At 43.5% G+C, this 22,568-nt stretch overlaps 1 protein-coding gene across 1 annotated transcript; it reads right to left on the bottom strand.

Moving 5' to 3' along the window:
* Positions 1-9,568: 9,568 nt before the first annotated feature.
* LOC137429255 (uncharacterized) lies at positions 9,569-20,284 on the bottom strand. Its single transcript, XM_068119226.2, has 4 exons — positions 20,228-20,284; positions 19,825-20,064; positions 13,351-13,678; positions 9,569-10,043 (listed from the first exon to the last, which is right to left on the bottom strand). Exons 1-4 carry the CDS (start codon positions 20,274-20,276, stop codon positions 9,899-9,901), a joined length of 762 nt encoding a protein of 253 aa, XP_067975327.2. The 5' UTR covers positions 20,277-20,284; the 3' UTR covers positions 9,569-9,898.
* Positions 20,285-22,568: the final 2,284 nt, after the last annotated feature.

Here is a 22,568-nt window from a genome sequence, read left to right as displayed (position 1 = left end):
CCGAGCTCGGGCAGGTCGAGCAGGCGCCGTGTGCGTTCTGCTGATGAGAGGGCGAAAGCGTCGAGAAGGAGCTTTTTAATCGCGTCGTATTTGTCAGCGGCTGGCGGGCTCTCGAGGAGGCTCAGGGCGCGGGCCGCGGTGGCTGAGCCGAGTGCTGCTACCACATGGTGGAAGCGGGTGTCGTCGGGCGTGATGCCTCGCAGGGCGAACAGGGCGTCCGCCTGGGCGAACCAAACCGCCGCGTGAGCCTCCCAGAAGGTAAGCAGTTTGAGGGCAACTGCCGTGTCCATGTCGGGTCACCAATGTAGGAGCTATGCTCCAACGTAAATCGAAAGAATGGACACGACAAAAAGCTGGAATTCGTCCGAGTTTCTTTATTGTGTCAAATCAACTCGGGTACTCTGAAAAGCCCGTTTATCGGGCAGCAATATATATACACATTATCCCTGAGCGTTTGCCCGGGAAAGGCGAGAGGGGGCGTGCCCGGGCGTCCTGGACGAGGCCTGGCAAGTCGAGAGCGGGCATGCCCGGGCATCCCGGACGAGGCCTGGCAAGTCGAGAGCGGGCATGCCCGGGCGTCCTGGGCGAGCCCGGCATGGTGATCGCTCCGCGTCCTCGGTAGGTGCAAGGCGATTGTGTATACCCAGCGGTAGCCGCTACAATAAAACTACCCGGAGCAAAACTATCCTCAAGATGACGTAGCGGGTCATGTGGGTAATAAAATCGGCGTTTTTTGTTGGGCGGGGCCAATCGAGCGGAAAAGGACACCAAAAACATGAGTATCTTCCTTCCAAGATTTTTTTTTTTTTTTTAAACAACGATTCAGTGTTATTTAAGTGAAGCAATATCTAATATGAATATGCATTGCGTAGAGTGAGAGCTTCGTCAACAATAATCAGTCGATCGAGTACGCGGCCCTCGCAAACATCTGTAGGCCTAGGCCTAGCTAGGCTAGGTTGTTTGATCTTGGGCTTAGAATTAAAATTCAAATTAATTTTATTGAATGGATAGATTGGGATAGAATGCAGGACTTAGCTACTGTCGGCTATATAGTCTAGACTTCTAGTCGACTGGACCAGGTACGTAGGTCTGACTGGCAGGTACATACTGAAATCGGTGTACCTGGCTTAAATGAAGTCGGTGTAGCTGGCGGAAAATTGAAGCCGGTGTAGCTGGTGGAAAAAAAAGTCGGTGTAGCTGGCATAAATGATGAGCGGTTTCGAATTCAAAATCCATTCTGTACAGTACTGTATTGTAATTTATTGATTTTAATCACCAGGTGAAAATAATTTTAATCAACAGGTGAAAATAATTTATCGGTCGCGCCAGACCAAAGCAAGATCACGTGAGCAAGATGCTTTCATGAAAAAGCGAACAATGAACAATAAATAAATAAATGAATTCATTTATATATGTATATTGATTTTAATCACCAGGTGAAAATAATTTATCGGTCGCGCCAGACCAAAGCAACATCACGTAAGCAAGATGGCGGATCATGGAAGGGACAAGATGGCGGATCATGGAAGGGACAAGATGGCGGATCATGGAAGGGACATTTCAAATGACAACATGAAATTTTGTTCCCAAGGGAATGGGGAAAATTTTGAAATGAAAGTGAACTTTTGAATGGTTTTACATAAAATTTTGAATGGATTTACATATACATGCAATTGCCATAGAGGTTCGCTTACGAAGCTCTCTATTAAACCAAACGTGATTTTCTGTGTCTGTGGCCCTTTAAGCTACTTGATGAGTGATCTGCAAGCTGATTGGTCATGTAACTGAACACTCCTGCTGCTAATCCCTCCGCAACTTGTACTGAATACAAACGAGTCAAACGATGAGGACAGAAATATTTTATGAATGAACCCCCCCACCCCCAAACCCTCTCCCCTTCCCTTTCAAAAAATCCTGGATCCATCCCTGGAGTAGGTGATAAATACTGTTGTGGTTTTGCCACAAAGGCAAACCCCCTATAGTTAATTGCACGACAACTTGTAGCCTGCAGTAGTTAGTTACTTATTATTGAATGTAAAGATTAGCCCCTTCCCATTGTGTAATAATCCATACCAATATGCGTTGAAGGTAGGCAGGATTTCAAACCTTCGTGTGGTTGAGGGAAGACATTTTGATGTGCAGGACGGTGTAGCCAAAAGCAAAGCCCACGTGACCAATGAGGGGTCGTGGACACGTCACCAGCAAGCGACCAATGGTGGGTTGGGAAACCTCCCCAAATGAAAGAGGGAAGGAGAAATGAAACCTTCCTAGGGGGAGGAAGGATTGAATGATGCACATGACCAACCTCAGCCAATGGGAGGCTGTGGAACATTCTGGAATTTTTTCGGGTCTGATAAAAACCCCCGCCCATCGCATTTTCACCCTCTTGCCCTTTTTGCTTCGCCGACGACTCTCTTGCTTCACCGACGCCCTTTTTGCTTCACCGACGCCCTTTTTGCTTCGCCGACGCCCTTTTTGCTTCGCCGACGGCGCTCTTGCTTCGCCGACGACCCTCATCAGCTCTGACTTCGCCGATCTCTCGCTCTGATCCGGCTGACCTGCCAGCGTTGGCCCCTCCCACGACTCATCTTGAAGCTGGCCATCCAACCTGTGCTGAATCTAGCCCTGACTGCGTTGAAGCTCATCCAACCTGTGCTGAAGTTTGTCGTTCGTGCTGACTTCGAGGCGGCGGTTTGTCCTTCGGACCTTACCTCATCCAGGCTGCACATCCGGATCGAGCTGCGTGCTGCGCATACCAAGCGGCCACCCTCGAGTCAATCCCAGCATGTACATCGGTACGAGAATAACCAGTGTGTCATTCCCTGTGTGTGAGTGTGTGAAGGTGCCTGTGGGGTTTATTATAGGTAAGGAATTAATAAGGCTGCATTTTCGTCTCTTTCTATTGCCTTGTAAATAAAAGGCTGTACATTTTGTTGTTACTTTCAAACCTGTTCGGGTACGTCTTTTCTCCATTGGCCTAGCATCATCCGAGACCGAATTTGGCTTGAATCAGGTCCGTAAATCACGTCAGGTAACGCCGCTTTCCACACCGTGCAAATCCGCTCGGCACGCAATAAAGTGTGGGAAGCGAAGGTTCGATCCCCGGTTTCTTCGGTCGCATGTCTTGAAGGTATTTGGGATTATTTGACCAGCAAACTCTTCGGCACGTGGCTGGAAGGTTGGCGATCGGAATTGCTTAGCAATCCGTCGATGAGCTTAGTCGCGGTCGGCGGCCTCAGTGGACCCGGAGTTTGAGGGGAAGTCGGGTAATAAACTCCCCTTAGTACATCGACGAACCCAGGATCCGCAACAGTACATACACTTGCTCCATTATAAATGGATTTGTTGGGCATCGCCATCTACCATTGGGTGAGTGGCAGTGGAGAAAAAAACATTATTTATTTATTATTATTTTTTTCCTTACATTACTCCACGGACCGGTAGCTCTCTTTCCGCGGATAGGTAGTGGTCCACGGACCGGCGGTTAAGAATCTCTACTTTAGAAGATACTTTTATCAGCCAGGTCAGTCATGATTTTGACGCGATTCAAACTAATAATCTTATTCTAGGACCAAATGACCAATCTGGTATCCAGTCAAAAATGTCTGATGTACCAGCTGATGATGAATGGAAGGTACATTATCAAATTTTGGTTCCACAACTGCAACATAATGAGATCTTGAGTTTGGTGCACAAGACCCCATTGGCAGGTCACCTCGGGGTGAATAAAACGTGATAAAATTTTGGCACATTTCATTTGACCGGTTTGTGACATGATGTCAACCTAAAATCCCTCACCCTTTTTCTCTCAGAACCTCTCGTAACCTGTATTAACTTTAAAAAACCATCTTCATTCAATCCATTTCAAACCCCCTCCCATCTTCAATCCATTTGAATCCCTTTCCCATCCTTATTCAACTTGCACCTTCCCACAGCACAAATCATACGCACAACACAATGTTTTTTTTTTTTTTTTTTTTTTTTTTTTTGTTATGCCACAAATGTTATGTTTTTTTGTTTTTTGTACCCTGCACCCATGAAGGGGTTATGTTATGCCACAAAACACATGTTCAGAGCCATGTTATTACTGCCATCGTTGACGAAGCAATTCCTGCAAAGCCATGGTGAGTACCGTAGCGCTGGTAAGGTACAATGTCACAATGCGGCAACAGAGGGCCAATGGGGACGCGACACGAGCAGGCAACTACCACCTTTTGCCACGCTGAAAACACACCTTGCCCAAGCCAGTACTCACCAAATTTCAGCTACTGTCTGATGCGCCAAGGACCAGCACAAGCCCAAAACTGCCATCCTAGCAGCCTTCTGCCTGCCTGTACAAGTTGTGCTGGAGCGAGATGAGTTGCGCCGATCAAAGGGGTTCCAAGGGTAAACAACAGCACACAATGCTTGGGTGCAGCGGCTCCACACTGATACACACCTCTCCTGACACGTCGCACCAACACCCTGCACCCATGAAGGGGATTTCAATTCAATCCCTATCCTGACGGGAGCAGCAATGTTCCAGGCTGAAGACACTGTGATCCATTTTCCCCCTGGCGGCTGGGTGTCTGACTAAGAAAAACTTTGACAATATCCCATGCTTGGCCTTGGCAAAACAATCTTTCCAAATGAGGCTTATTCTGCCTTGTCAACTTTGAACAATTTCCCTTCAAGGCGGCAGTCTGTGTCCTTGAGTTCCTTTGTCCTAGAGGAAAGTATATTAAGCCGACTACGGGTTGTGGCTGGCTGAGATGCTGGGGACGGCTGTGTGAGGAACATGATGTAACTGTGATGTGGTGTTACTGGCCTACACGCTACGCCAGTGTCTTCCATGCATGTATTCTTATCTATAATAAACCTCTTGTACACTGTCTGAGTTTAACAAGGTGCGTATTCCTGGGAAAGGGATTCAAACCCACGACATTATCAGATGTGAAAAACAACTCTTATTTAAGACATTACCATGATCGATAAGTTCGGCAAATAAGGAGTCACGTGACTTCTAAAATTCATTAATTATTCACAAACCGAAAATAGTACAAAGACAACCTATACATAGATTTAAAGGGAATTTTACTGCACATCTAACAACATAATTCTCAAGGGTGAAAAAATAGTTTGTACAAAAAATTACCCACGTGACACCATCTACAAACCGCCATATGCCAATGGGTGAACCCTCCAACAATCACATCACAACAAGGTGAGTTGTTGTTTTGCTGTTTGTTTGTGTTCATACTGCTTTGAGCTCCCAAGATTAATCACGACAAAACTTTAACCACGATATGCTTTAATAGGGGTTTATACCGTGATGAGGAGGTCACTTGGCCCGTTATTGCCGAGTTGCACTCATGAGTTAATTTAATTACTAACCTGAGGAAATTTCTTTACTACAGCTTCACTCCTTTACATCCTGTAGACCCTTTACACCCCTTATATCTCTTAGACTTAGACTCTTTACACCCCTTAGACCCTTTAAAACCCTTAAACCCCTTTCGACCCCTTAGACCCCATTTGACGCTTTACAACCCTTAGATCCCTTTGACCCTTTATACTCCTTTGATCCTTGTGGACACTTTACACCTCTTACATCCCTTTTGACCCTTTACACCCCTTAGACACTTTTAGACCCCTTAAACCCTCTACACCTCTTGGACCATTACACCCTTTAGATCCTTCATACCCATTTCGACCCTTTTGAGACATATACACCTTCTTCGACATTTTTAAGACATATTGACTTTTTAAGACACTTTGGACAACTTAAGACCATTTGGACACTTTTGTCCCCTTTTGCTCTTTCATCCATAGACACCTTTGGACCCCATTTGGCCCTTTTAAGAGTCTTGATTCTTTAAATACTTTAGTCCCCTTTATGACCCGAAAAACACTTTAGACCCCTTAGCAATTTCTAAAAACATTCCTCCCAAAATCGGTTTTGAAGAACTTTTCTGTGCAATATTTGAGTCGCATCACAAGTTGTAATGACAAATCTAAACTGATATCTCAAAGCGAAACTGATGTTGAAAAGTGAAACTGAAACTACTGATCTATGGATCATCAAATGGGAAACCAGAATGAAATACTGTGGGAAATTGCTGAAAGCAAAGCTGTGGGAGATATAGAGAGGGGGAAGGTCAGGAGCTGAAGAAACAATGTGGAGAGGGATAGGTGCCTGGAGGTGGTTGGTTAGTATGGAGAGGACTTTGGTGATCCCCCATCAGGCGGTAGGCCCAAAACATGCCTAAACCCGTTTTCCAGTTGAGCCTTCATAATATCAGCTTCAATCCTGAGCAGTTCTTCGAAGGTACAACAAGCATGGATTGGAAATCTTAGTTGATAGAATGGAAGAAGGTTGTCGAGGTTACCAGCTGCACCCATTGTGACGTATGCTCACTGAATATTTATACTAAATTCCCATTTCTACCAATACACACTCCAAAGGAAATTGCTAATTTCACGTAAGACATCTAAGAACCCCCGTAATTGACGGGTACCTTTGCTAGTATCTCTATATATAAAGGAGGAGTGTCTGTCTGTCTGTCTTGATGTCCGCTTATAACTCAAGAACTACACATCGGAGAAAAGTTTTAGACACAGATTCGGAATCAGCATAAAATCCCGGTGGTTATAGGCGACTTTTTATTTTAATATCAATGGTTTAAAAAACTGCGCCAGCTGCAATTCCGTTGTGTGGTTTGTGGCGGTGCTATTGCCCCTTTCCGATCCCATGATGCATTGCGGTTCCGATTCGCGATGAGGTCTATGCGCTATCACTGACACTTTTCCACCTTTTAATCAGATTTACCTTATCGTCCATCGTAACCACATTACGCTTGGAAACACTAGCATTATCCTTCTTCGGACCCATGGCTAACACAGACAGAGTAAAGGAATACTGTACGTCGCCTCTGTTGTGAATGCGAAGCAGCGGTTGCACGTACGTACAGTATACTGTACGTACATATTTATATATTTTTAATGTGCTTTTTATTGTATTTTAAATTGTTTTTTAGCTTCTTTTATTGTTAATTTATGTACTATTTTATTTATTTTAAATATATTTTTAAGGAAAACAAATGTTTTCACGTCCGTAGGAGTGACGTAAAGTCGCACATAATGACAAAATGCGCGCCATTTTTTCACGCCAAGAACGAATAAACGGTTTTTTTTTTAGTTGAGAATTTATTCGAATTCAAATTTCATTAAATTCCAACTGTTGGAAACAATAATTATTTCAACTGTTGGAAATATTTTTTTGGTTAACCAACGACGGTCGATTTAATCTCGACCTTCCCCAAATGCGGAAGAGTGCGGCGCTGCAGGAGAGCAGGTGAAACCCAGATAATGCACGTTGGTGTTCACAGTGGTAATGCCCATGGACGGCATCGTGGTTAACGGCATCGTGGTTAACGGCATCGTGGTTAACGGCATCGTGGTTAACGGCATCGTGGTTAACGGCATTGCTACGAATTCCTTCTGGGAATCTGACCCAAGCCACAATCTCCCAAACCCATATCCATGCAAGTCCTTCTCTCCCAGACACGGTAATGACTAACGTACCCTCCAACCTCCCCTCATCCTGCTTCCAGGCCCTGGGCTCCTCTGGCTTTGCCGATTGTGAGAATCCAAAGCTTTTTAGCTCCAGTCAGAGCTGACTCGGTGCTGCAAAGTCTGCCATTTCAATCGTTGTGGGACGGGTCGGGTGTTGTGGGATGGGTCGGGTGTTGTGGGACGGGTCGGGTGTTGTGGGACGGGTCAGGTGTTGTGGGACTGGTCGGGTGTTGTGGGACGGGTCGGGTGTTGTGGGACGGGTCGGGTGTTGTGGGACTGGTCGGGTATTGTGGGACGGGTCGGGTATTGTGGGATGGGTCGGGTACTGTGGGATGGGTCGGGTACTGTGGGACGGGTCGGGTACTGTGGGACGGGTCGGGTACTGTGGGACGGGTTGGGTACTGTGGGACGGCTCGGGTACTGTGGGACAGGTCGGGTATTGTGGGACGGGTGATGTTGAAGCGATCGTCAGAACAATGTTGTATCGAGACCAGAATCCCGCTCGGTTGACAGTCACACTGCCGAAGATAGGCAAAAGTGTCCTCAAGAGGCGGCTGGGAAATCACACCTTCGGGTATGGACGTTCAACGGCTCCCAATCGATGAACCGCAAATTCCCACTCAAAATCCACGTTACACACACACACCTGATTAACGTCTGGATGGTTGTGAAAATGGTTGAAGCGAGGTGAAGAACCTGGAGCGATGTGAAATCAGGCGCGAGACAAAACGGCCAACGGTCCGTTCTCGAGACGTAACGGCACTTTAATGATTCTCTTCGGAATCAACCGCAAAACCTGTCACGCAGGTTTATCTGTCACAGCGATAACAACTCTGTCGCAGGAATCCCTTTCCCAGGAAACCCCAAAGTTAACCAGAAATGTATACCAAGAGGTTTTGAGAAATTGAAAATTGACAAAACGTCATGTAGGCAATGTACTGTGATATTGCTCTAAAATATACATGTTCTTTTCATCATATATTTGTCTTATTCTTATTCAACCCGGGCGAAGCCGGGTACCTCAGCTAGTACTGTATATACATATATATATATATACACATCACAGTGTATATGCATGTGTGTATGCAGTATGCATGTTTAGTGAGTGGAGAGTAGAGTGAGGTGGGCTTGGTTAACCTCCTTTGTCCTTTTGAATTGTTCAGTATCCTGGATGCCTGCACCAGAGGGCTTTCTTGCTGAAGTCATAGCAGGGAATTTCAAATGAAATATGTTCAGTATACTGAACAACAGACAGGTGTGGATGTCTAAGTCGAAATACATATGTTGTCCCAGTTAACATTGTTTCGTTATAACGTCCATAGTAATTAAATGCCAAGGCTTCAAAGAATGTGATGATTCCTTACCCTTACCTCGCTATTACATCGCCGAGATAAATTTATTTCAGATGAGATAAAATTGATGCATTTTAAGTCGTTTGACTAAACATCTCGGTTCAAGACTGTAACCACGACGTTAACTGAGGACTAAGTGTATATACATGGGTGGGGGTGGTGGGGGAGGGTAACCTTGCCAAGAGTGTCATTTCTCACATTACTATACAATGGCATATACCAGGAAGTGTGTGTGTGGGTAGGGGGAGAAGGGGAGGGGATTGTGAGGGGGGAGTCACCTCTACTTGCAAAAGTGTGGGGGCCTAATATCAAGTCGTTGTCCCCCCACACACATTTTTCAACTGCGCACGAATGTAAACTTGTAGTCTCTTCGAAAAGGTGGGAGTAAGAATAATTTGTAATACCATATTTACTGGTAATAGTAACAAAGTGTGAAGAGGGGATGTCCCCAAACCACTAAACAGGACCTGCTTCTGGTGCATGTAGTAGTGATAGTAACTTTTTTACAACTTGAGATCCCACATTTGATGAAGTTCGGAGGCCCCTGGCCCCCTGCTATATGTTTATACTTTCTCTGCCACAAGCATCACTCCTTACCTTACTATATGTTCATTTATAACACAAGTAATTTGAGGAATGAGAATAAAAGAAAAACGCACTAACGGTGTTTGCTCAACGTTTTAATGTCATTGGAGGGATACAAACCTATAAAAGTCAATTTCAGAAGCAAACGCAACAAGATTTTTTTTCATGTAGGAAGCTCATGTGACATATGCATATATGACATGCTGAGGCTGCATTTTAAATCCATCCTGCATGCAGAAACCTAGATATTTATTCGATGAAAACTATATATACTGTATATGTAGTTTACATAAATGTTCAGTGTGAGGTGCACTGAGATGTTCTCTTTTGTGAAATACTCTTATTACATCATGTGTGGTGTGCCAACATTTTCACCATAAGGAAGGTGAACTCCAACCATTGGAACTCTAAGTTAGCAGCAAACTTGCATTACAGGCCTTGACGGTCCCATTGTGCAGGATCCACAGAACGTTATCACCAATGGATGCAAGACGGATGTTTTGGATTGTACTCTTCTTGACCCATGATGCAACAGCTGGTCTGTTTACATTTCTGAAATGCACAATAACCTCTTTGAGGTACTCGAATAGGCAACATTCTATATGCATGGTGGAAAACTGTACAGGGTTTCATGGAATAGGTATTTTAATTACTACACCAGGCATTTTTCTGCAATAGGAAAATCCCAAAGTTTTGCACAATGCCCTTCGAGGTGGAATAGGCAACAAAACAACTAACTAGAAAGCATATGAAAATGCAAAACCTGTCTGCGTCCGTTTTTATTGCAGACGTCTTCTTCTTCTTCCGATGCACAAAATACCGAAAACAGTTCAAAAGAAATGCAAAATTACAATTGATGATTTTATGCAGCCTTGGCCTTAGACATTTTGATCTAAAAAAAAACAATTGGCTTGTAGCTTTTGATTGGTGAATCAATTCAGTGACCCAATATGCAAATTCTTCAAATTTCAGGTCAATCGGGTGAAAATTGGCCATTTTATGCAACCTTGACCATTTGATCTAAAATAAAACCCAATCAGCTTATAGCTTTTGATTTGTGAACCAATTCAGTGGGCCAATATGCAAAAAAATTTTTTAAAAGATCAATCCAATGAAAATTGACGATTTTATGTGACGCAGACCTTTGACCTTTTGACCGAACTATTAATTTGCCTTCTCCATATTCTCATAATAAAACGTTTTTGAAAATCTGATGATAAAACTCAAATGATAAATTTAAATTTCAGGTCAATCGGGTGAAAATTGGCGATTTTATGCAACCTTGACCTTTTGATCTAAAAAAAAAAAACAATCAGCTTATAGCTTTTGATTTGTGAACCAATTCAGTGGCCCAATATGCAAATGTAAAAAATTTAAGATCAATCGAATGAAAATTGACGATTTTATGTGACGCTGACCTTTGACCTTTTGACCGAACTATTAATTTGCCTTCTCCATATTCTCATAATAAAACGTTTTTGAAAATCTGATGATAAAACTCAAATGATAAATTTAAATTTCAGGTCAATCGGGTGAAAATTGGCGATTTTATGCAACCTTGACCTTTTGATCTAAAAAAAAAAAACAATCAGCTTATAGCTTTTGATTTGTGAACCAATTCAGTGGCCCAATATGCAAATTAAAAAAATTTAAGATCAATCGAATGAAAATTGACGATTTTATGTGATGCTGACCTTTGACCTTTTGACCGAACTATTAATTTGCCTTCTCCATATTCTCATAATAAAACGTTGTTGAAAATCTGATGATAAAACTCAAATGATAAATTTAAATTTCAGGTCAATTGGATGAAAATTGGCGATTTTATGCAACCTTGACCTTTTGATATAAAAAAAAATAATAATCAGCTTATAGCTTTTGATTTGTGAACCAATTCAGTGGCCCAATATGCAAATTTAAAAAATTTAAGATCAATCGAATGAAAATTGACGATTTTATGTGACGCTGACCTTTGACCTTTTGACCGAACTATTAATTTGCCTTCTCCATATTCTCATAATAAAACGTTTTTGAAAATCTGATGATAAAACTCAAATGAGAAATTTAAATTTCAGGTCAATCGGGTGAAAATTGGCGATTTTATGCAACCTTGACCTTTTGATCTAAAAAAAAAAAACAATCAGCTTATAGCTTTTGATTTGTGAACCAATTCAGTGGCCCAATATGCAAATTTAAAAAAATTAAGATCAATCGAATGAAAATTGGCGATTTTATGTGACGCTGACCTTTGACCTTTTGACCGAACTATTAATTTGCCTTCTCCATATTCTCATAATAAAACGTTGTTGAAAATCTGATGATAAAACTCAAATGATAAATTTAAATTTCAGGTCAATTGGATGAAAATTGATGTTTTATGTGATGCTGACCTTTGACCCGATGACATTTTTACAGAATTATTAATATGCCTTCTCTGTATTATCATAATGAAGCTTTGGTGAAAATTTGATGACAAAACTCAAATGGTAAAAAAAGGTTACGACTCGGACAGACACACACACACACACACACACACACACACACACACACACACACACACACACACACACACACACACACACACACACACACAAGTGATTACAAAACCACGTCTCATTCTGCGCAGGGGACGGGCTGATAACAAAGAACAAAATTAACAAAACCAGTGAATTATTCTGTGAATAATCACGTGCATCACTTTAAACGTGATCGGGATGTTTAAAAGGATACAAAACGAGAGAGAAACAACCGTTATGTTCATGGCACCGACTCTAGTGTCGGTGTTGTCAAAGGAGTTAAATTAATACACTAGGTGGTTTGCCATTGCTTTTCCAAGTTGTAGTCAAGGCAGTAATTTGGCCAGAGTGCATGAAGGACGGCTATGTTTGTCCAAGGTCAAGCCCTCTGGTATGTGTGTGTAGTCGGCTTAGTGTAAATGTGTGTTTGGGTGTATAGTTGTGTGTATGTGCGTGCGTTTGCTCTTCCAACAAAGCATGGAAAATACACTTGGCGTCTTTTTCACCCACGTGACTATGGACAGCGAATACGATGAGTGAGTGCCTCATGTTACCCCGGTCAATGGGAGATGGGGGGGGGGGGGGTAGGAGGGGGTTGCTGCCCCGGGGCCTGAGGTTTGCGTAGTTGGCCGGGGAGTGTTTGGCTCAAGCCTTTCACGAACCGGCTGGTCAGGCAGGACGTTCGACTTATCTTTGGGCAGGAATTTGTAATTCATTCAGGGTGCCTGCGATAACTCGCCTTCTCTCGCAGAGGACACCGTGGAATATTTACGTCAACAAACTATTGTCGGTGATGGGACGCCCTGTTCGACGCCCTTCGGATGGTGTGCACACACATTGATGAATCACCCAGCCTGTAAAATATTGGAATTACAGTTTCTAGCTGGGCCATGATTTGAACTGAGCTAGAAAAGCAAAAGCAGCACCGAAAGCGGCCACCAATGCATGGACAGACACAAAGTTCAACTTATATAATATATTTGTTCATACTTTATTCATTCACTTTTCAACACACAATGTGATCTAAAAAGGCTGCTGCTGTGATTTTTCTTGGTTTAGGAGCTTGTTGCTGTTATAATTTGGAATCTTCATTCAAGGAAGTTATTTTTTAAAGTTACAAAAGAGAGAGAGAAACGGTTAGGGGAGGGGGTGTTTGCCCCGGGGCCCATGCTGGATCTCGATGGCCCTGTATGTTACATTGTATGGAGAGAGCATGTTATAAAATCAATCTGAACTGATGAGCCCAACCCTGGCCCAGACAAGGAACACAAGTAAACATGGACCAATGAGCATCGATATACCTCATGGTTTCCATTCCAGAATGAGCACATCGAGTGACTTACCTGACTTGAAGGTACCCATCTTCATCCAAACCGAAAATTTTTCCGTTTGGCATTGCCATCAACCTATCAATTGGAACATCTTTCTCCTTCTGGCTTATTTCAATAAGAGGGCATGTTCTTTTGAAACGCACAAATTGGTTGAAATCTTTCTTCACGACAAAGCATTTCCTAGCGGAGCAGGTCATCGTTTTTATCTCATGATCGTAAACATGGCTAGGTGACAAATCAAAAGGCTTTTGTTCATTTCTTTTCGCACAATTCACTTTTGATTTCCTATCGATCCAGAAGATGGTGTTTTCAACAGTGGTTTCACAGTCCTTCACATCACCTGAAGATGAAGAACGTCAATATAATAATCAGAGATCAAATAGCCACATGGTACAATCCAGGTAAAAAGGCCATTTGGCCTACACGTCACACTTTAGTGCGACACTCCCATGCCATAACTCAGGGAGTAACCTCGCAGATGAAGACAAGCTTATTAAGAGGAAGCTGTGTGAAGAAACAGTTGCCTCCACACAAAACAAGCAGGTGTGTTCAAAAAAACGTTTACATTTTCAACTAGAACGGCACTCGGTAGAGTGCACACCTCCTCCAGGCTGAACAGTCTACGTTTTATATCCCACGGATAGACCGGATCTGGATCTGGACCTGAACCAAAATCGAATCGGCTTGTTCTTGTCTCCTAACCAACTCATCCACCAAGTTTTGTCATAAGGCGTCCACATCGTTTTGAAATATCGTGCTTTATGTCGTTTTGGTCTTTTCTCTCAATGGCGAAGAATTTAAAAATTCTAATATCTGGATACGGATCCTCACCAAAATCTAATCAATTAATTCGTCCCTCTCACACACCTAACCTGTCCACCAGGTTTTGTTCGAATCTGTCCATAACTTTTTAAGAGAATCTGCTCACAGACAAACAAACAAACAGAGATTAATACATAACCTTTGGTTGAGAAGGTAATAATGCTGTTGAGAAGGCATCTCCATATTAACAATGGTGTAATGACCCCTATTAGCGAATTTTCGAAACCACTCTCTTCTCCAGGAATGCATATCTATATTAACAATGGTGTAATGACCCCTATTAGCGAATTTTAGAATACCGCTCTCTTCTCCAGGAACGCATCTCTATATTAACAATGGTGTAATGACCCCTATTAGCAAATTTTTGATTACCACTCTCTTCTCCAGGAACGCATCTCCATATAAACAATGGTGCAATGACCCCTATTAGCAAATTTTCCAATACCGCTCTATTTTCTCCAGGAACGCATCTCCATATAAACAATAGTGTAATGCCCAATATTAGCGAATTTTCGAATACCGCTCTCTTCTCCAGGAATGCATTTCCATATAAAACAATGGTGCAATGACCCCTATTAGCGAATTTTCCAATACCGCTCTCTTTTCTTCAGAACAATGGTGCATCTCCATATAAACATCTCCATATAAACAATGGTGCAATGACCCATATTAGCAAATTTTCGAATACCGCTATCTTTTCTCCAGGAACGCATTTCCATATAAACAATGGTGCATTCACCCCTATTAGCATATTTTCGATTACCGCTCTCTTCTCCAGGAATGCATTTCCATATAAACAATGGTGCAATGACCCCTATTAGCGAATTTTCAAATACTGCTCTCATTTATCTAGGAATGCTTCTCCATATAAACAATGGTGCAATGACCACTATTAGCGAATTTTCAAATACTGCTCTCATTTATCCAGGAACGCTTCTCCATAAAAACAATGGTGCAATGAACCCTATAGGCGAATTTTCTAATACCGCTCTCTTTTCTCCAGGAACGCATTTCCATATAAACAATGGTGCATTGACCCCTATTAGCATATTTTCGATTACCACTCTCTTCTCCAGGAAAGCATCTCCATATAAACAATGGTGCAATGACCCCTATTAGCGAATTTTCAAATACTGCTCTAATTTATCCAGGAATGCTTCTCCATATAAACAATGGTGCATTGGTGCAATGACCCCTATTAGCGAATTTTCAAATACTGCTCTCATTTATCCAGGAAGGCTCCTCCATATAAACAATGGTGCAATGACCCCTATTAGCGAATTTTCGAATACCGCTCTCTTTTCTCCAGGAACGCATTTCCATATAAACAATGGTGCAATGACCCATATTAGCGAATTTTCCAATACCGCTGTCTTTTCTCCAGGAACGCATTTCCATATAAACAATGGTGCATTCACCCCTATTAGCATATTTTTGATTACCGCTCTCTTCTCCAGGAAAGCATCTCCATATTAAACGATGGTGCATTGACCCCTATTAGCGAATTTTCAAATACCGCTCTCATTTACCCAGGAACGCTTCTCCATATTAAACGATGGTGCATTGACCCCTATTAGCGAATTTTCAAATACCGCTCTCATTTACCCAGGAACGCTTCTCCATAAAAACAATGGTGCAATGACCCCTATTAGCGAATTTTCAAATACCGCTCTCATTTATCCAGGAACACATCTCCATATAAACAGTGGTGCAATGACCCCTGTTAGCGAATTTTCGAATACCGCTCTCTTTTCTCCAGGAACTCATTTCCATACAAACAATGGTGCAATGACCCATATTAGCAAATTTTCAAATACCGCTCTCTTCTCCAGGAAAGCATCTCCATATAAACAATGGTGCAATGACCTCTGTTAGCGAATTTTCGATTACAACTGTCTTATCCAGGAACACATTCGAAGCGCTAAGTGAGGTATTACTGTAATAATGAAACAGAAAACCAAATACTGAATTGGAATCAATGATCTCTCTGACTCTCTCGAAAATCCTCTCTATCTCTTTGCTGATGACTCCACTCTCTGCCGCTCCATTCCTCTTCCCTCAGATCGGCAGTCTGCTGCCTCCTCACTCTCTGAAGACCTGGACAAAATCACAGACTGGTCAAACAAGTGGAACATGTCTTTCAATCCTGACAAATCTCACACTCTTACTATGTCTCTCCGAAAAGATCGACTGGACAACCCTCCCATCTACTTTCTCAACAATCCTCTCCAAGAAGTTCTGTCGCTCAAGATTTTGGGTCTCACTATCTGCCATGATCTTTCTTGGGAAAACCACATTTCCAAGCTGGCCTCCAAAGCCAGTCGCCGACTGGGCATCCTCCGTCGTGCGAAGTCCTTCCTCGGCACACCTGAGCTCCTCACCACATACAAGGCTTTCATCCGCAGCTCAATGGAATACTGTTCTCCCCTATGGGCTGGTGCTCCTGCCTCACACCTAGCTCGGCTTCACGCTGTTGAAACCAAAGCTTTCAGAATTATTGGAATCTCCCGCGATGAAGCTATCTCTGAGGGCCTTTCACTCACTCACCGCAGGCAGGTAGGTGGTCTTTCTGTCTTCTACCGACTCCTCTCCGGCCTTGCACCCCCAGCTCTCTCTGTGCTCTGTCCCCCAAATATTCCTACAGGTCGCACAAGATCTGCCAGCAACCCTCTGATGGTTAAACTGCCGAAATCTCGGCTCTCTGCTCACCTTCACTCTTTCATTCCTCTTTTCTCCCGCCTCTGGAACAAACTCCCTCACTCCCTTCAATCCCACTCCTCCCTCCAGGTCTTTAAAACAGCTGTTCACCACCATCTCTTATCTTCCCCCATCCAAAACCTTGATCTTTTCTACCCCCGCTAATTCACCCCAGATCCACCTTGTTTGAAATTCCAACTTCTTTCCTGGAAGTCCTGGCAGTGTCCATATGTTTTATACCTCTCCCACCGCCCCCTTCCCATGCCCCCCCCCCCCCCAAAGCCCTCGCCCTCTCTCAGATCTCTCGATGTCTCCATGTCTCTCGGTCCCTGCTCTCAAATGTTGTGTTTGTGTCCTCCCCCCTCTCTCCCCATCTTGTCTACCGCTCTCGATGTTATATGTTTTATGTGTCGGTTTGTCTTTCTGTGTGATTAATGTTCGCTCTTTCACGAGCCTCGATCTTGTATACAAAAAAAAAAAAAAAAAAAAAATCAGAAGAAGGAACCAGAATAAGAAAAGAGCAAAGATGGAGTCATCAGGAGGAACCTGGATAGGATTTGGGTTTCAGCCACTTCTCCACAACCCTAACTGGAACAGCACTTGGTAGGGCACATTCCTCCACCAGGCTGAAGCGGTTGTGCTTTGTATCCTAATGATAGGCCAGATCAATCTGGGCTGACAGGGTGGCCCAGACTAGAGGAACGCACATTCACGTCTAAGCTGTCTGACTTGGATTTGAATCCTGATCAGCTATAAACTGCCATCCCAGTGTTCACATGCAGGGTGATTCATCAATTCATCAATCATCCGTCAATCATCATCAATCATCAATTCAGCAGTCCCTTGGATGAATGTTAAACGGGCGTCCCGTCTGCCAGCATTAGTCGGTGGACATTAAAAATCCCATGGTGCCCTTCGCAAGCTATTGCCTGCACCATGGTCAAATTCAAAATTATTGCCCTAACCAGTAGAGATCATTGGATAAACGGCACAACCACGCTCACTGCCAATGATGCTACCCCCAGACTTGTGCTGCATAAGAACGAACAAAGAAGGCCAGATCTGCATCTGGACTTTAACAAAAATCTAATCTGCTTGTTTTTGTCACCTACCCAACCCATCCACCAACTTTTCCACAACTATTTGAGATATCATGATATGCATGCAGGTATATCATTTTTGGCTCTATCCTTCAATTGCAAAGAAACACTTTAAATATTCTACCAGTATCCGGAGCGATATCTTCACCAAAATTGAATGAATTTGTCCTTGTCATACACCCGACATCTCCACCAAATTTCGTCCAAATCCGTCCATAACTTTTTGAGATATCCTGTTCACAGACTGACAGACAAACATGGGTGAAAACACGTCCACCTCAGGCCGATCGCCGACATCCTTAGGAAGCTCAGATAGTTGGATCGGATAGCTAGTGAGTCGGAGATGGCAAATCTGACACTCAACTCCCTGTGGTCACCACATTTTTTCTGACCAATAAAAAGTGTAGTTCTCTTGGATGGAGACCAACAGGGATAACCTTATCTCCTCTAAGACTGCATTGTCAATGGAATATCTCTGATGATATGTACATCTTTCCAGAAGTTGTTTCTTTTATTTTCGAGAAGGGTTCCTCCATTCAATGATGCCATTCCTTGTGGGATAGGCCATGGGACGTTATGGGTGATCCTACGCTTTCACGAACTGATAGACTAGGCTTGACATTCACTGAAAGTGGCCAGAACTTATGATTGGTTCAGGGTGCTGGCAATAACTCGGCGACTCTCGGCCAAAAATCCCATCGAATATTTACCATAAACCAGCAGATGTTATCAGATGGGACAGACAGCTTAACATGCATCCGAGGGACTGCACACTTCGTGATGCTCTTCCTACAAAGCAGCAATCCTACTGTTTACTACCTCTGCAGCACCCTATCAGACTTGTTTAATGAAGATGTGTTACGAAAAAGGTCTCACACCGAGATACTCATTTAACAACAAATTTACACCAACATTAAAAAAAAAAATTCAGCAGTGAGTATAAATGAGGAGCAAAAATAATATTTCTTTTCAAATCATGTATATTTAAATATACTGATAAAAGCAAAGAATAGTGTTTTATAAACGATTGTGAGTATATCTTTCTGAGACTAGATGAATGGTCCTCGTTTCTGCAGTTTTTTTTTTTTTTTGGATACAAGATCGAGGCTCATGTAAGAGCAAACATTAATGACAAAAAACAAACGGACATATAAGACGAAATAAAGGGAGCGGGAGACAAGATGGGGAGAGAGGGGGAAGCACACAAGTACAACATTTGAGAGCAGGGATATTGGGAGATCTGTGGGAGGGAGAGGGCTTGGGGGGAGGAGGCATGGGAAAGGGGGGTTGGGGGAAGTAGGCATGGGAAGGGGGGGGGGTGGGAGAGGAAGAAAAAAAACACATGGACACTGCTAGGACTCCCAGGAAAGAAGTCGGTATTTCAGAAAAGTGGATCTGGGGTGAATTAACGGGGGTAGAAAAGAAAAAGGATCAATAATTTTATTTCAATATCTGCCATTTTTTGTTTCATTTTGCTCAGTTGCGTAAGGTTTCTCACCCATACCTACTCATTTCGATTCTTTAATTTTCTTATCACTAATTGTCCCCAAAACATACCGCCATTATAAGTGTCATCCCCAACTTCTCCATCAAGTTTCCTCCGAATCCGTCGACAACTCTTTTAGATATCGTGCTGATATTTATCGTTTTTGGCCACATCTCTCAATGGTGAAGAATCACTTTTTAAAACTCTAGTATCCAGATCCGGATCTTCACCAAAATGTAATCATTTCATCCTTGTCACACACGCAAACTGTCCATCAAGTTTCGTCCGAATCCGTCCACAACTTTTACAGATATCCTGTTCACAAACAGACAGACAGGGGGGAACACATGACCTATAACCACATGGTACAACTAAACTTACTTTTCATGAACCACCATTTTTGTCCATCGAACGTGTACAAGTTATTTCTGGTATCTATTCCCCAAACTCCGGATGGACCCGACTTCACGATACTCATCGCCGACCCGGGGAAAGGAAACCAAGTTGTCTTGCACAGACGAACTACGGTGTTGTTCGAGAGAACTCCGAACACCGAGTGGTTCCATGAGTGCATGTACAAGAAGTTGCTACCCACGGACGTACATTCACGAGCTTCAACCACTGAGGGAGGAATTAGAGGAGGTGGAAGAAAAGGTCATTCATTTCTCTGCTTTGTTACTACAGTGCAGGAGGACATTCTTTTCAAAGCAATACATTATTGTTACAATTGATGTTTTATCACAATTTTAAAAAATTTAACAACTCATCACAAGAATGAACGAACCGAGGCAGAACCTAGCAAGTAGTACAGGTATCACAGTCAGAACCCTCATGGTGCTCGAGTCGTGGACCCTTATGGTAACTATTGGGCCTATATAGAGGAGTTAATAAGCATCAGCAACATAACAACTGAAACCTGATTGCTTTCGGTAAACATACGTGTCATTATATCCAATCACCCCCCAATTGAGGGCCTTGAATCAAGTCTGAAGATTGGCTGGTTTCAAGTTGAGTCGTAGTTGGAGCTGGTGCACTCACTCCAGGAGGGGGACTCGTAAAGTTTTCAATGTTTCTATCAAAGGATGGTGGAAAGCTCTTCTCCTGAAAGACATTCATGTGAGTCTCTTGTATTAAATAAGATGTCTGAACTGTTGCTGTGAATGCCGATGTTTGTCTGCTTTTGGGCTCACTAGACCGCAATGTACTGATAATGTTTGCTCTCAGCTCGTCTCACTGTTTACGCATCAATTTTCTTTCATTTAACTGCAAAATATCACAATTCAAGCAGGTGCAGTGAAATGACGAGATCAATGAAAAACAAATATGCTTTGACATACGATCTCTTTAATTTCTCCAAAAAAAGAGGTTGTTGTGGTTGGAAAGATCCGCATTTAAAAGTGAAGGTCCTCGTCCTCATATCGTCCAACAGGCAAGGTTCAATTCTGCAAGTGCCCCCAACCCCCGTTAACTTTGCAGGTGACACCCTGTGCCAGGTGTTCAGTTAGGGTAATCAGGTGTCCAGACGGTTTTACTACTGAACGGTCTTCACCCGGGACTGGCAAGGCATCCTGCGCGAGGTGGTCAGTTAGGGTCGTCAGGTATCCGACAGTTCGACCATCACTGAATGGTCACCCCCTGCTGACTTTGCAGGAGACATCCTGTGTTAAGTGTTCAGTTCGGGTAATCAGGTGTCCAAGGGTTCGACCACCACTGGGCGGTCTTCACCCGGGACTGTGAAGGCATCCTGTGCCAGGTATTCAGTTAGGATTGTCAGGTGTCCAACAGTTCGACCATCACTGAGCGGTCTTCACCCGGAACTGCGAAGACATCCTGTGCCAGGTATTCAGTTAAGATTGTCAGGTGTCCAACAGTTCGACCATCACTGAATGGTCACCCCCTGCTGACTTTGCAGGAGACATAATGTGTTTAGTGTTCAGTTTGGGTAATCAGGTGTCCAAGGGTTCGACCATCACTGAACGGTCTTCACCCGGGACTGTGAAGGCATCCTGTGCCAGGTATTCAGTTAGGATTGTCAGGTGTCCAACAGTTCGACCATCACTGAATGGTCACCCCCTGCTGACTTTGCAGGAGACATAATGTGTTTAGTGTTCAGTTTGGGTAATCAGGTGTCCAAGGGTTCGACCATCACTGAACGGTCTTCACCCAGAACTGTGCAGGCATCCTGTGCCGTTAGGTGATTTCAATAAGCAGACGGTGATAAACACCTGTCAGACCACCCGCTCTGTCCCGGATGAAGAGTATAACCATGGCCCGTGGTAGAACCGTTGAACCTGAGTCTTGCCCTCCTGGACTCCAGGTGGGGTAGTGCCCTCAGTTTTGAAGGCCTCCATCAACTGCATAGCTGAGAGTTGCACAGATGTCGGCAGGGGGCGGTGGTACCGCACCGACAGTTGGAAACGGCTAAATGTCGCCCTCTGACGTCACAATAGAGCTGAACGACAAAGTTGAAACAATTGGTACCGTATTACTGTAATATAACAAAACAATTTGAGATTTAAAAATATACGGGAATTTTAAAGTTCTTCAATTGAGAAGCCTCATACAGGTCCTTTGGTCCACGTAAATGCAGCACGCCTGTGACGTGTGTCCCGAGTTTTGACGTCAGAGATTAATGAATACTTATTGCCCTAGCCGCCTGGAATCTGTGAAAAGGAGATAACGAAGTACTCGGGTAATGGCACTTGCCTAATGCACCAGACCAGATGGGATTGTTCGCTTGTTTACGAGTCTCTTGCTAACCGAACGCCTCTGCTTTCAAAGCTCAGCGCTCTGGGGAAAGCCTCGGCCATTCGGTCACGTGTTAAACTGCTGCAAAAATAAACCCTTTAACAGAGACCCCTCTGGCTCATAACCTGGGAGGAAAGGCAGGCGGCCTAAGCGTTCCGTTTAGAGACCATGCCCTGGGTGTGAGAGGCAATTGTGTGTTTTAACGATTCGTTAAACTAACAAACACCAATTCTCACACTGTCTGCAGCTTCTGCCGAGAACACCGTCCGCCAACCATGTCCACTCTGGACGTCGTGGGACGGAAGACCCCGCAGTCTTCTGTGAGCTCTTGCTTTCCTCCAAAGTGCGCTTCGGTGTCCTGGAAATTGCGTGTGTCG

The sequence above is a fragment of the Myxine glutinosa genome, chromosome 6 (assembly GCF_964187855.1).
Source record: "Myxine glutinosa chromosome 6, kmMyxGlut1.1, whole genome shotgun sequence".
NCBI classification, from domain to species: Eukaryota; Metazoa; Chordata; class Myxini; order Myxiniformes; family Myxinidae; genus Myxine; species Myxine glutinosa.
Note: the sequence above shows the minus strand (reverse complement) of the source record. Positions and strands in the feature narration are given on the sequence as shown.

Excerpts from the sequence above, each read along its gene's own strand:
- LOC137429255 (XM_068119226.2), bottom strand. The coding sequence starts at position 20,276 with ATGAGGGTTCTGACTGTGATACCTGTACTACTTGCTAGGTTCTGCCTC. Across the intron at positions 20,065-20,227 it reads ACTTGCTAGGTTCTGCCTCG|TGGTTGAAGCTCGTGAATGT; the intron begins GTTCGTTCATTC and ends TTCCTCCCTCAG. Across the intron at positions 10,044-13,350 it reads GATGGGTACCTTCAAGTCAG|AAATGTAAACAGACCAGCTG; the intron begins GTAAGTCACTCG and ends TGTGCATTTCAG.